A 15,165-nucleotide genomic window follows, 5' to 3' on the forward strand; every position below is an offset into this window, starting at 1 on the left:
TAACGGTCCACGCCGCTCTAGAATGCGCTGCTGCCGCTGCACCGGTGCGCCGGATATAGGCCGGGCGCATCCCGGCGGCGTCGCGGCGCACGGTCGTTCACCCCGGGTCGTCGACCGCTCGATTGCACAACCGCTGTCCCTCCCCTCGCGCCCTCCTGCGCCCGGGAGCTAGGGCACGAGCCCGCTCAGTTCGTCGACCGGCTTTACGCCCAGTGACGTGAGGCATGCGTCATGGCCTACCTCAATGCGCGCGCGCGCTTCTAGGGGCTGAATTGATCTAATTAATTCATTGTAATCTACTCGGTCACTAGTAAGTTTCTCGTAAGCACTAAATACCTAATTATGTCTTAGCCCTACTGAAGTTTTCAAACAGCATGATGAACTGTTGATGAATGAATTTGCAAACAAATTGGACCTACCTATCAATTTGTATCCTATATTCAAGTTTTTCTAAAGCACCGCGTTGTATCGTTACGTTAGACAGAAGGCTGTAGTTACGGTGTTACAGTATACAATAGTGCGCGGCACAGAGCGGAGAGGGACGCGAACGTTCGGGTCAGTGGCCCAATTTCGCGTTGCCATCGATCCATTGTGCGCTGTGCGAGTGGCCCATAATTGGTCGCAGCGCGGGCACTGACCGGCCAAGCGGTCGATGACCTCCGCAAAAACAAAACCTTTCTCGTTTGTACCTCAGGTTGTCGTATACGAACTTAAAACTTCAACTGTTTTTAAAGCTCAATACATAGTGCCTATAAAATTCTAGAATCAAACCACGGAAACGCTCATACTCCATAAAATAATATATATTTTATTTATAGTAGCCGTAATCTTCATAGTTCAACGACACCAATAATTAACACGGTGACTTTCTTTCGGATTGTAAAAAATATACATATTCTATTTGTTCCCGACGGACGCAGAATTCTTACAAACACGTTAAGTAGTACAACAAAATTTAGGTCATTTCGATAATGTGATGAATCAACTACCTACATTTATTGATAAATAAGATTTTTTTATCATATAATTAAGGAGAACAATAGATTAGCTAAGAGCTAGTGATATAGTCGAAGAGTTATTATGTAAGTGTGTTATTTATTGATTGCACGGACGAGAACATTGCACGGAGGCGGGTAATAAATAATGACGCATTATATTACCGTTTTCGGGTTTTTTTTCTCAGCTGACAAATCCGTGCTATGAGTTTTCGACCTAGAATGAATGAGTAATAAAGAGAATTAAAAGGAACACGCAAAGAGCTGTTAAGTGGGTCGTGCTTGTTCGAAATCTAGGCTTTTCGACGTAGCCTCGTTTCTAACCCAGCCCCCGATATCAACAAAGTCTTTTTGGATAACGTCATTTTGTTTCCTTCGAGCTTTTATGGTTTTATAAGTCTTCTCGATTAATTCTTCTAACAACATGAAACAAGACAGATCGTTTTCGAGAATCTCCACGAGAATTAAATTTTTTATTCATTAGTAGAACATATTGCATCGGGTGAGTTTCAATTTGGATGGCGGGATAGCCATCGTAGGACATGATTGGGATGTGCTGTCTATAGACTCCGGTGTCCACTGGATGGCCGGTGAACCGTGAGCTTGTATGGACAGTTAAGATTTAAAAAAAAGAGATGTGTTGTAATTGATGTTTTAATTACTAGTAATTCTGTAACGTTGACCTAATTTTTTGTTTTGTTTTTTTATTGCTTAGAGGGTTGGACGAGCTCACGACCCGCCTGGTGTTGAGTGGTTACCGGAGCCCATAGACATCTATAACGTAAATGCCGCCACTCATTTTGCGACATGAATTCTAAGGCCTCAGTTTTAACAGTACAACGATTGCCTCACCTTTCAAACCGAAACGCATTCGCACGGCAGATAGGCAGGGTGGTGGTATCTACCCGTGCGGACTCAGAAGACGTTCTACCACCAGTAAATTAATTAAGTAATAATTGCAGAATACTATAATTAAAATTACTTTTACGGTTTGAACACGCGTTTTTTTATTGTCGTCTTATTATTTGTAACGTTTGGAATTATTTACCTACCGATTTTTTTTGTTTAATAAAAAAGAAAAAATAATTAACTACCATTTTCTTTCGGTTTGTCCACTTATCTTTTAACTTAGGGAAGAGCTAGTTCACTCTTGGATACCTACTGATCGTTGAGCGTATTGTAAATCAAAACGGAACTATTCGTATTATCGTTGGACTTGCGCTTGTGTGTTCGTCGTAATTTGCGAGTGCTGTAGAGGATGGAAGGTTCGCGAACACCGCGTTCGTCGGTCGGCAACGGTTAACGGTCCCGCGGCCAACGACACCGGCTTCGCGGCCGAGCCTCATGTAAACAAGCTGACGCATCACCTCGCTGCACCGGACTCTTTACGCGGAGACGTCCTTTCGGAAACCGGGAAAAAGACGCGCAGACAAGAAAACCTGCTACCTGTTTTTTGATATGAGATATCGTCTTTTCGCATTAAAAATGTACAATTTGCAAAAGTATTCGAAATTGAGTTAATATGTGGAATCATTTGGTATCACCAATATTTTTCTCATAAATACTGTCAAAAGAGCGTAGTTTAGTTTTTTTTTTTTTAATTTACTTAGTTTTTGCCTACTATTAACAAAATTTATACATAAATTTATCTTACTTTAAAAGACAGATAAATATCACATGTTAAACCTTTAAAGCATTCTCCTGTAAAATCAGTAAGTTTTGAGATTATATAGTTTTAATGCGAGAAGACGATATGTGTGTTCGTAATGTTTTCCTCCATTTTTGCGAGTCGCATACATAATTAATTACTTTTAAGAATTAATTTAGCGTTTTTTATTTATTTTCATCATAAAGTTATAGTTCGTTGCGGCGCTCGTCCGTGATGATTATTCTGTGAAATAGTTTAAATTTTTTTTTTTTTTTTTAATCGTAATGCTGTTTTCCTTGTAAGTTCGTCGATTCTGTGGAAGCAGCCGGTTGACCCCGCTTCGGCTAACAGTCCGTTACGTGGTCGCAGATGTTCGTTCGATAACGCGCCTAAGCCTCTGATTCATACGGAATCCTGATTCATTTCCTGATCACGTGTCGCTATTTTATTTTTAGAACGAACGTGTAAGCCTTAGAACGTAATTTGTAATCGTTCGATGTACGCGTGCAACGCTTGTGCGTTAGAATTCTTAATCAATGAATGAGCTAACAATTATAATTAGGTAATTTCCTTTGTGCAGTTCACTTTACGTATGAAGTCGAGTGGCTTCTACTAGGAATTTATTTTACAAAATTTAATAATATACAATACTCAAGAATGTAAAAATGTAATATATTAGTAAAATCACAAGAGTAAGTAATTACTTACTCAGCATACTGAAAGTTGTTATGTAAAAATTAATGGTGTTTGTATAATTAAGCATGTTAAACAAAGTTTTTATGAATTTAAATCGTTGAGTACTTCTGTATCCATAATGTCAAAAGTTAATTATATTTTGAAAAGTTTGAATGAATTTATAAAGATTTAACTAATTGTTGGCACTGTTTGAGTGTTTCGATGATTGAGTATAGTTTTTAAGATCGTCTTTATTTTATACACATTTTACAAGTATGTATTTATTTTATAAAAACATTTGTTGCATAATGTATCATCATAGATTTTCATTAATATCAAACTCATTTTAATTTCACGTTAACATTAAACTCGAAACAAAAAGTTGAAGCATGCACATACATACATACGAGAAACCAAGAATTTTAATTTAACTTTAATAACTATCAGTCGAATCAAGTTCAGCGGGCGCGCGTGAAGAGGAAATCACAAAGGCTATAGCCGAGTCAGCGTGCGATGTTCTCAATAAATATGACCGCACAGGGATCAACGAACTTTTAAGCTGACAGTTCAAAAATAATGTAGGTTACGTTCACGTTGCGCGTACATTCTGTGCCCGTAAAAGTTGTTTACGGCGAGGAGAGGTGACGGGCGCGGCGGTTAGCGAGCCGAGGTCGTTGGCCGCGCGCCCTGCACTCTACAATTTGTGTCGAAAAAATAAGCGACCCACAACACAACGTGCGGAAATCGTAATATGTCGGTCACTCGGAACAAAGAACTTTTCGGACTGTGTTGTCGTGGCAACACGAGTTTCAACGTTGTCTGGCAATTGTTGCTGGTAATACTGGCAGGTATTAAAACATTTGAAGGGTACGGAAATTCCAATGAGTATGATTGAGATTTTGACGTAATGTGCTACTATGGTAGCCGCCATTAAAGCTAAGTGTTCTCGTCTAGCAATCAAATGAATTATAACTCGCCCTACAGCGTTAGTGTTAAATTGAATATTAATTAGCCCTTTAAGTGTTGTTTATAAATATTAGCAGAACATCGGAATCTCAATTGAACATAAAAGAACAAAAATACTTTTGTTTGCCGTTAACAAACTGTTCTCTAAAAGTTATCATCACTGATAAAAAAAAGAATAGTGTTGAATTATCGTTTTGAATTTTTTCAGAAAGCTGTCTAACATCCAAACTTTCGGGATGTAAATGCTTCACACTCGCTCATGATCCTCAAAAATACATTGTCTAAAGAAATATAAAAAAAAATGTGTTTTTATGAAAATGCCTACAGAAGTAGTTTACCGATTAACGTACCATCGGAAATTATATAAACAATTAACCGCGATTTAGTTACCTTTAATAATCAAATCCTTCCCTAAATACCTAATTAATTAGAAGACGCCGTAATAGAATAGAGTTCGTTGACTCCGCTGCGTACGGTCGAATGCCCCGCGTCTCGTATTCAGCCTGTAAACTACGAGCGCGGTCTATCGTTCATTCATGTAGCTTTATGTTTGTAGCCACGCATGTGTTAGCGGCAGCACTTTAGTATTTCTTCACGACCAGCGCCACCTAGTGCTGGATAGCTGAACTACGCAAGCGAGTTTCATAATCATAACAACAGCTGGCGTTATAGACTGTTTTTGTTTTTTTTTGTTGCGCGCCAACATGTTACTTTCGATTTGTATGATCTGTTTTGTAATTTATTTTTTAATTCTAAAATGCAACCGATCATAATAATTGTAATTTTTGATTAACTGAAGTCATCTGATAATACAGAATATAAATATCGAGTTAATACGTAGAGTTCGTTGTAAAATTTTTTGGCGCTACTGAATAATGCACCAAATATCCTTGTACGTAGCGATGGACTGGACGCTGGCATTATGCGAAACTGACAACGTGTGTAGCCTCATTAAACCCAGACTATTAACAAGTTCATGAAAACGACCTTTGTTCGTAAGTCTGACTACATCGCGATACGTTAATACAGTCCCGATATAATTGAAGTAGCGTATTAAATTTCTGGGAGGGTTGTTCGTTAAATCATAGGAATACGTATAAAATCCGACTAATGGATACATACTGCTCTTTAAAGTTTAAGAAACATTGCTTTCGCGGCTTCATAGTTGTTGTACTCTCGGCAAATTACTATTACGGTATGGTCACAGAGATATTACAGAGAAGAAGAGGAAGGCAGAGATCCTTGGAAAAACTGCCGAAATAAACCGAGCCGGTTTTATATTCTAATAAAGAAATTATGATAAAATTCCTTTCTTTTTTTTTTCAAGTTTTTTTCATTATTCGACTTCTTCGAATTCGAAATGAATTCTTCGCTAGTAAAAATAAATTCAAATACCATTTATAGCGAATATATTATTATATCTAGTAGTTTAAAATAAAACTATATTTGATATAAAATGCATTAAAATGTACCGTTTCGACACCAGACTCCGAGATGGGTCTCTGACTAAAACATTCGTATGTTCTTTTTTTAAATCTTGACGTTGTTTTTTTGTTTTTTTCATTTTTAAAACAACGAAGTATTTGACGTTGAAATCCGGCAAACAATAGAAAAAGCGACGCTACAACACAAGTTGTTAGTTGTTATATAAGGATCGAAGAAATATGAAGTACGTGCATATTGTGTCACAATGCCTTTTAATTCAGGAAGCCAGGGCACGTGTGTTCTAATAATTTCAAAACAGCACTTCCGTCTGCAGAATATGCAGTTCTTGTTTTTTTTTAATACTGTATCTTTATAAATCGTTTTATTTATTGCATGATTCGTATAATCCCTGTTAAAACAGCGTATCCCTGCCGTGTGATCGTTTTCGAACAGGTATTATTAATCGAAGCGGTAGGGGCTGACCGCGCGGCGTCATGGTCGCTCCGCCAAGGACTACAGGTACCAGGTCAATTTTCTGTGTTCACACGACGTTTTTTTTTTGTTTTTTTTTTGTTCTTACGATTTTAACAGGGTCGATGTGAAATCTGTTCTACTCTATAAGTAAATAAGGTCAGCTGGTCGAGCTTTGTTCGATGAATGCACGGAGATTGTCTTCCGCGTGTCGCGGCCTTGCTGCTGGCACTGCAATACCAGGTACCTATCACGAATATCGAGTCTACGAGTCTACATTAAGCGATCACACAGAGTACCACCCAATTGTCGCATGTAGACTTCCTAGAACACAGATTACACCCGCATCTTTTCTACACAATATAATTTACGATTAATGTAAATTGTTATTTAAGAACACTGACTATTATAGTAATAACCGAGGATATTGAGTGGTGGTGACGTGACGATTCATTAAGAAACATTAAAGAGAAAAATATATAATAATAAATAAAGGTATGTTATTCACCTTGCAGCCCTCGCAGGAGTGGACGCCGTAGTGGAACCCACTGGCCTTGTCGCCACAGACGCGGCACAGAACCGTGGTACCGTCAAATTCTGCAACAAAATAAAATACGCTAGTTAGTTAACTGTTTATTTGCATCGACATGGTTTAATGGGTTGTAAAGGCGAAGTTAGCGCGCGCCAAACATCCTGGGCTGTTAACGGCGGCGATCGTGTGTGTACCAAACATTGTGTGCGGTACACGTGACCGCCGATACCGTCCTTATCTTGACCTTGGACGAAACAAACCGATCGCGCAAAAAAAAATGGCCGACGAAGATTTGTTTACATCCACTTCTGCTAGGATTTTATTTCTGAGAAAAAAATAAAAAAATAATGGAACATTCTGTTTTAGTGTAACTAGTGCACACGTGACAAGTGAACACTTTTAATTATCAAAATTCGACCTTAATAACTGCCTCCTCACGATTCATATTATTTATTTCATTAATAGTTTCGATTGAGAAACGGAGGAGAAAATAGTACTCAACTGTTTTGTCTTTACTTATTTATACGTATATAGATACGTTTAGTTATGGTTATTCATTGTTTACTCTAAAAAATAATAATTGAATGCGGCACTAATGCCAAACTATGTTTATATACATAAGGTAGAATGTATGCTTATAGTAATCGTTAGGTTAGGTCAGCTGCTAAATCACATCATTTTACTGCACAGAATTAAAAGTATGAGATTGAATAATGATTGATTTAAATAAATTATGAGTTCGAATAATGATTGTTTTAAATGTTGAGATCGAATAAACATTAATTGTTTAAACTAAGATACTCTGTATGGAGCTGTTAGCTAGGGAACATTTGTTGCTTTAATTACGTCCATGTTCTATCAAAAACTAAAGAGTTGCTAATGAAATACGTGACGCAACAGCGTTATGTTGTATGCGTCAAGGTGACACTGAATAGCTATTTTAGAAAGTGCCGAGTCTCTCCACTTACAAGTTAGGCAAAGTCATTGACCGCTTCGCAAGTGACGAGAACAGAATTTTATTATTATTACGTTAACATTTGTTTTCGACTAACAAAACAATAATGACGTACCTATTGAAAGATATTTGTTATCGAATACACATATTATATTATGAAATGATTAGTGCATCGGACGATATCGTTTGACAACAAAAATGAGAGACGTAATTGTTAAATCGATTTGGTTTGTAGGTCAGTAATAGGTTCCTGCGGCGACAACAGGTGCCCGCGTTGTGATAGAATCGTTTTACGGACTATTCGGCTCGCCAAGGAAACTGGTTCGGGTGGCGTCCCCGGCAACTCTCGCTTTCCTCGTCCAGTCGTTTGTTTATTTGTTAAGGGAGCTAACTCACCGGGCGATAGGAGGGAACTTTCTATTTCTGGCGAGCACCACTCGCTCGGGTCGACGATCGAAGCAGTCGCTTTCTACAGCGTTACTTTCTTTTCCAGCGGCGGTATGTGATGGCCCTCGAATGTATACGGTCTCATCTCGGGCGACGCTTTCGTGTGCGTGAACGCTGACGCGACGCGAAGGCGGTGAGCACAATGGAACAGGGAAAGCGACGTAACTAGTGCAGTTGCAATAGAAATAGTGGCGTGCAATCATTTCTCCTCGTGTGATGCAACACGCGCGTTTTTCTGAGCTGCGTTCGGTGTGAGAGTCGCTCGTTAGTTACGTCAATTAAATGGCGAGGAAAGTGAGCGAGAAAGTCTCGTCGACGTAACGCGACGGCGTCGGTCGACCGCGCCGAGAACCAGCCCGATGGAAACGCGCGTTCGGGATCTGTGTCACGGTGATCATTGTTTGTAAATAGTCAGCCCGCGAAAACGTTTACCATCACGTTCGACGTGAAGTTTCCTCATCGGGAACACGTATTTTCTGTATAAACGCAAATGCAATTGTAAAAACTCAAGGCTAAATGTAAACGGTTTTAATTTTGTATACATTTGACTATCACGTATTTAATGATTTTGAATGATACACCATTATTGTGCTGTGTAGTTTTGGGCGCATCCACCGCTTCGACTGCACGCAAGAACGCGAGACGCACGTTGGAGTGAACAAACTCATGTAGTGCGGGCATTGAGAGAAAAGTAAAAGTGGTGTAGTGAGACAGCAAGCAGATGCGGCCACGTGGAACCCGTTCTCCGCATTCAACTAGTAGTGGATGTTTACATTGTTATTTTCTTACACTGTTACGCAATTTCCATTGCTGGCGCGTTAAAAAAAAAGTAAACAGCGACGTGTTAACTTCTATGAGAGTTAACGGTATTAAAATTATTTGAATTATTGTACGTGAATCGATGAGCATCATTAAGGATCGATGTTGAATCGATAAGGACTCCCTGTAGTTTCGCTTCATATGAAAGTTTGGACGGCGTATTGTGTAGTTATTTCACGGGGTTCATTACGTATTTGCACAATGCTGTTAATCGTTTGAGGAGAAGCCCTTTCGCACGGTAATGTTCAACTATCCATCAATCAAGTATTCGTTCTGCAACGGCTTTATCTTTCACGTACAAATTAAATTTATTTTGTAAGCTATGTGCTACGTACCCTTTAATCGCTATGAACTCTTTTACTTAGATCATTAATCATTTCAATAATAAATTATATTGATCGTGGATACAAATGATTAAAAAAAAAAACATTGCAGTGAAAGCATTTTTTTACTTCCATATTTTTTTTATACTTCAAAAATTTCGGAATTAAAAAAACAAACTTCTGAAGAGTAAATTTAATGAATCATATTTCATTTATACGCCACTAGATATTTTTATATAAATGATAAACATGGTCATATAACGAGAGAAAAAAAAGTAAATTTAATTATATCGTTGCACTAATTTTAGTGGGACAAGAAAATGGATATCGAACAATTAAAAACATTTATAACGAAAAAAATATTTGCAAATATTTTCATGCAATTCCATGCTCTGACTGTAATGGATAGTACACAATAGGGGAGGAAATTTGAGGTCGTTGAAATCTTTACCTATATGCAATTCAGGTTCACGTTCCTTGTGCATCGAACTCATCAAAGAGTGGTCGACGGACGTAGGCACATCGTAGCGCCCGTAGCTACTATCCGGAGACATCACTAGAGTATTTTTAACAACAATGCTCGATGCTATATATTAGTCCTCCCCCGCACTGCACTGCACGTACACCACATGAAAGCCCGCTGACATATATCGTCCTGTGCGCTGATCACTGAATATAGCACAGGAGTGCATGAGCCGAAGCGCGCCGGCACGTCACAAGGGATGAAGGTCGCTTGTCTCGCAACACTGCCACTGCACGAGCCGCGTGCGTCTCACTCAAGCTCGACCGACGGACTGAGCGGATTGTCGCGCGCGCTCTTGCTCGTAGCCGCGGGAATAACGCCTTAAGAGTGAAAGTCTGCAAAAAGATCAGCTCTTCGTGCGATACAATCGCTTGGTAAACGGAGTTGAGCACGTCAAACGAATTTCGTCTCTACGGACCGTCGAAACTCAGCGCTGTGCGCTTCGAAGCGAGGATCAGCGCGTTTCAAACTCCGGTCTCCGAGGTCATTGCCGCGCTGTATGCGAGCCAATCAGGAGCATACGCAGACGTACACGGCGAGCGATTGGAGGAGGACTGATGACTCCGTTCCCCGCGGCCCGCGAGCTCCCGAGAGTTCGAAGACCCGAACCTTGCGGCTCACCGCGGCCAAGGTCGCGCGAGAGCGGCACCGACTGAGAGTCCGCCCGAGCGTTCGAGTGGGACGTAGCCCACTGCCGGTTGCGTCACACCACGAAAATATTTTTGGTGATGGAACGCGAGTGAACTTGAACACGAAATCAAGCCGACGGATGGCGAGCACTGTGTAGGTCGCCGCGTGACGGACTGACCCGCTGCCGTCCCGGCCCGCTTGCCTGTTTCCCTCCTAGCACATACATACTTCCGGAACTCATTCATTATCCCTTCAAACATACAATTATGATCTTTATTGTCTATTTATTCCCTAATGATTACTAAGTATGTACTGTGAGTCTTTTAATAACATTTAAATTTATAAAGACGAAAACATTACCCATCGTTGTTACAGTCGAATAATATAAGCCTCATTGTCTTGATGTAACCACGGCTTATTTTAAAGATTAGTATTATGGGTCTGCGAACAACCTAATTCAGTGACGCCGTTCATAATAACACATAATGTAACTTCGCATATTACGTCGTTACTTACCTACTTGTTATTGATAAACAAGTTTCTTTAACAATAGGTACACAAACACGATTTTATATAACATCATCACCTCGAATCGTGTCTTGGTACAGTCGACTCACTGCATAGGTATCGTAGAGCGTATTGTTGCGTGCGTGGAGCTATTATTTATGCGAGATAAAACGAGTGACGGTGGGCGTCGCGATGGGTGAACGACCTGGAAATTTTGGCGCAGGCCGGTCAAGGCCACCGGCCCGCGCAAGCGCTCCGCTTTAATACCCGTCAAAAATACAATTAAACCTTAAATTTTCAACTAAACAAACTCTCGAACAATTTAGACTTTCCCAAATCTTCGTACCTAATGGTAGCTAGCCACAGTAATGGGCTATTCCAAGTACTCTCACAGACCGGTAGGTGAGCTCACGGGCTCAACCTAAGATAATTTCTAACACTGGCCCTAACAAGAGCAGCGCTTCGCTGAATCTACCACTGGATCGTTCTTCGCCGTCACTCTACTAAATACATGTTTTTCAAAAGTTAATCCGCTTGCCTCTTATTGCGCAGATATAATAAATTATAGAACACATTTTTTTATTTCGTAACAGGCAAGTTTTTTTTACGATATTTTGTCATCGTTGATTAAACTTTTTGTTTATTATTTATTAACTGTTTTGTTGTTGTCCTTTTTGGCAAAGCTACAAGTTTATCTTGGAATCGTTCATCACTTGTTTAGTACTTGGTTTAAACAGACACGATTGTGGATCCACACTGGTGAATGGTGGACAATCAACCTGAATTACTTTACTGTTTCTTTACAATTTACCCTGGGTTCAATGTTGAAGTCAAGTCAGCAAGCAAAAACCGATTCCGAAGCTAAGCAACATATATAGAATAACACATAAGCATTTTAGAAATTACTGCTATTGGGCTGAATTTCTAAAATAAAATCGGGCATTATTATAGTAATTGTTAAATAAATTTTAAAAATATTTTCCTTTTTTAATATAATCATTTATCCGTCAATAGTCTGTGTGGATTTTGTTTTAAACATAACATTACGCAGAATAACCCGATTTAAGAGACTTTATCAGTAAAATTGCTAGTCTAATTCTGTGATTTAATCTATTAACTGACGTTCGTCGGATTCGAGAATCATTTTTCGAAAGATTATGGAGTTTTTATCTGTAAGAGAAACTTTTTTAACTTTAATTTGCTACAGCTGCAAAAATTTGGCTCGCTTATGTTTTTTCGAAAGAATTATATACATACATACATATATGTATACCAGTTGCTATAAAGGGTTATACGGCATGTGATGAGAAGGTGTTCACACACTGTTCTATTTACATTTTTTTCCTTCAATTATTTCGCTTCAATACTTTCCCTTTTGCACAAAGGATGCTTTTTTAAAAAGGTTTCGCAAATATCCTCCCACGTGCAAATGCAATAGGTTTTTTTCATTGACCAAAGCACATGGCAAAAAATATAATAGAGAAGGGTAATCTTTTGTGTTTGGATTTAAAAACGAAACTAAATAAAACTTAATATACGTTCAGGAATCAGGATTTTTTATTAATTATTGATTTAAATCACATATGAAATTCAATGTTGGAGATGTTTCTAGTTCCTGATTAATTTAAAGTGTGTTTTAGCAATATTCAGAAAGATTGTTTCAATAACATTTAGTGAAGCCAAAGTAATACCAAGCATCACATAATAATAATTTAAAACCATTACAAACATAATAAAGTATTGGCGACATGTGCGTGTAACGATTAAAAACGTGAAAGTGAATAGGAACCCAGTTTTTTAGTTCCTTCCGTTGCCCTTACTTTAATACCAGGGTGCGAATATCAAATTTCGGAATCAACTAAAAATTTCAAACGAATTTGACTTTTAACAGCAAAACGTAGGGTTCATTACAGGCTTAGCATATTAAACTACAAGCTTTGAAGTGGATATCGTCAGGCGGTAGCCACATGTACAGTTTGTATTGTTCACTGTGACCACACCCAATGAGGTCGATTCACTTTTGATGATCTCGATTGATCGGACGCATTTTTTACCACCATAAAAAAGTAGACCTTATGCCATATTGTTTGCAATTTAATGGTTTCGATTTTTTACGCATCCGGATCTCTACAATCCGGATTATAATCTACAACAGAAGCATGATTAGATCAAAGCTATGTTTAAACACATAAAATAATGACAGAAATTTTGACACGATAAGTACACAATACATACGCGTGACCAACGATAAAGGCGGTCAGTTTTGAACAGTGATATTTCGATAAATACAACAGAATTGGGTCCGGGCGACCTTCCCAGTTTCGAAGGACACGGGCACAATGGACTAAGCGTGCCGGGCAAACGGGACAACGCATTTATTAACTCCACATCCATTCGGCCACTCATAAATTAGCGTAGAAACTTTCCAGTTTACAGAATGCGGTCAAGGATCCATTTAACGAAGGGGCATTGAAGAGCTCGACACCATTATATTCTTTTTACAGGTGTGAGTGGGAACCCCAAGTGATTTCAATAACAAAGTCATATTCAAACAAACTGTGGGTACTAAATAGACGTCCAATGAGCGATGTTGATTTATTGGTGTGGTCATTGTGTATCGGATGTCATGAAAGAATTTGTTGACGCGGTCTCTCCGTTCTCATAAAGAGTCAAGGTCAGTTAGTGGTTAAGCTTGAACTCGAACGCGTGGCTTTAGAACTTCATTCGAGTCGCGAAAATTAAGATAAGTAATTATGTACCAAATGTGCAGTGGTTGATAACTCCGGTCATCGTTCTCGTCGAACCCGTCGATTGCGACGAAGGGCTCGACGAGTAAATTAACCCTCAGACACAGTCCACTGAGTTTCTCGCCGGATCTTCTCAGTGGGTCGCGTTTCCGATCCGGTGGTAGATTCTGCGAAGCACGGCTCTTGCTATAGAGTTCGTGTTATCAACATCGTCAGGTTTGAGCCCCGTGAGCTCACCTACTAGTTAAGGTTACGCTGATATAGCCTCTCAAGGCTATCAGATAAGGTAGGAAAAAAAAGTTTAATAACTTTTCAACTTGACACTGTGTGGCGAGTATGTAAGAAACAAGAAACGTTTGACCGAATTTAATTCGAAACCGTCTTTAAATTAATATGCCGACGTTTAAACAAAACAATGGTAGGTGTCAACGTTCCCAGTGTTTGCGCAGTTGCGCTGTTCTTAAAGCGATAATAAAAAGAGAATAAATAGTTCTAGCTAACATGAGCTGAGTTTTTTCGGAGCGGCGAGGTCAGTAGGAGTCAATTACCCCAGACAAGTTGGAATGGCAGCGAACACGACGGACTACATACATTCAATCAATTCTTAATGTGAACTAATAAACTTATTTTTTGTTTATTACATGTAAAATCTGACATACTTAGTTCTTTTTTTATTTAATGCGTCGTATCTTTGGTATGTTTTCGCACATACAATGCAAAATACTTTTTTTATTGCTTAGATGGGTGATCAAACTTATGGCCAACCTGCTGTTTAGTTACTGGAGCCCATAGACATCAATAAGTCTAAGTTCCAAATCTCAGTTTGTATAGTACAACGGCTGCCGCACCCTTCAAACCCAAACCTATCACTACTTCACGGCAGAAATGGACATGGTTGTGGTACTTACCCGTCGCGCTCACAATAGTGCCAAAAGAGTTTAGGATAAAATAAACATTGCTAAAATGCTACATTCTTTGTTTACTTTGTTCATGTCTATGTTACACTACATAAATATATTTACGTTCATACTGATAAGGTTTTACAGTGTCAATTAAACTACATGAGGGACTATCATCTCGATACTGTATTACGAAGTTTTTGAATACAAAAAAGAAACGATTCTGTATTATCCGTATTGTTACTGAGAAGTTTTTTAATTTTTTTTATTGCTTAGATGGGTGGACGAGCTCACAGCCCACTTGGTGATAAGTGGTTACTGGAGCCCATAGACATCCACAACGTAAATGCGCCACCCACTTTGTGATATAAGTTCTAAGGTTTCAGTATAGTTACAACGGCTGCCCCGCCCTTCAAACCGAAACGCATTACTGCTTCACGGCAGAAATAGGCGGGGTGGTGTTACCTACTCGTGCGGACTCAGAAAATACTTTCACAAAGTATTTCTAGTTGGCGCTGGTAGTTGCTACGGTTCGCATGTTTGGAAGTAGTCATGCAGCATGGTGCAATGGAGACTGAGGACATGTATCAAGATGGATAGCGG

At 39.1% G+C, this 15,165-nt stretch overlaps 1 protein-coding gene across 2 annotated transcripts in view; it reads right to left on the reverse strand.

Annotated features, from left to right (window-relative positions):
- The window catches only part of E75 (nuclear hormone receptor E75), a gene marked incomplete at its 5' end in the record, with an annotated part of 125,530 nt that overhangs the window by 6,051 nt on the left and 104,314 nt on the right, over positions 1-15,165 (reverse strand). Inside the window, 2 exon segments of one of the 2 annotated variants that reach the window (NM_001112609.1) lie at positions 6,689-6,777; positions 9,708-10,051. In NM_001112609.1, the coding sequence (NP_001106079.1) occupies positions 6,689-6,777; positions 9,708-9,810 (192 nt within the window). 2 annotated transcript variants of the gene reach the window in all.

Source organism: Bombyx mori, chromosome 10 (genome assembly GCF_030269925.1).
Source record: "Bombyx mori chromosome 10, ASM3026992v2".
Lineage (NCBI taxonomy): Eukaryota > Metazoa > Arthropoda > Insecta > Lepidoptera > Bombycidae > Bombyx > Bombyx mori.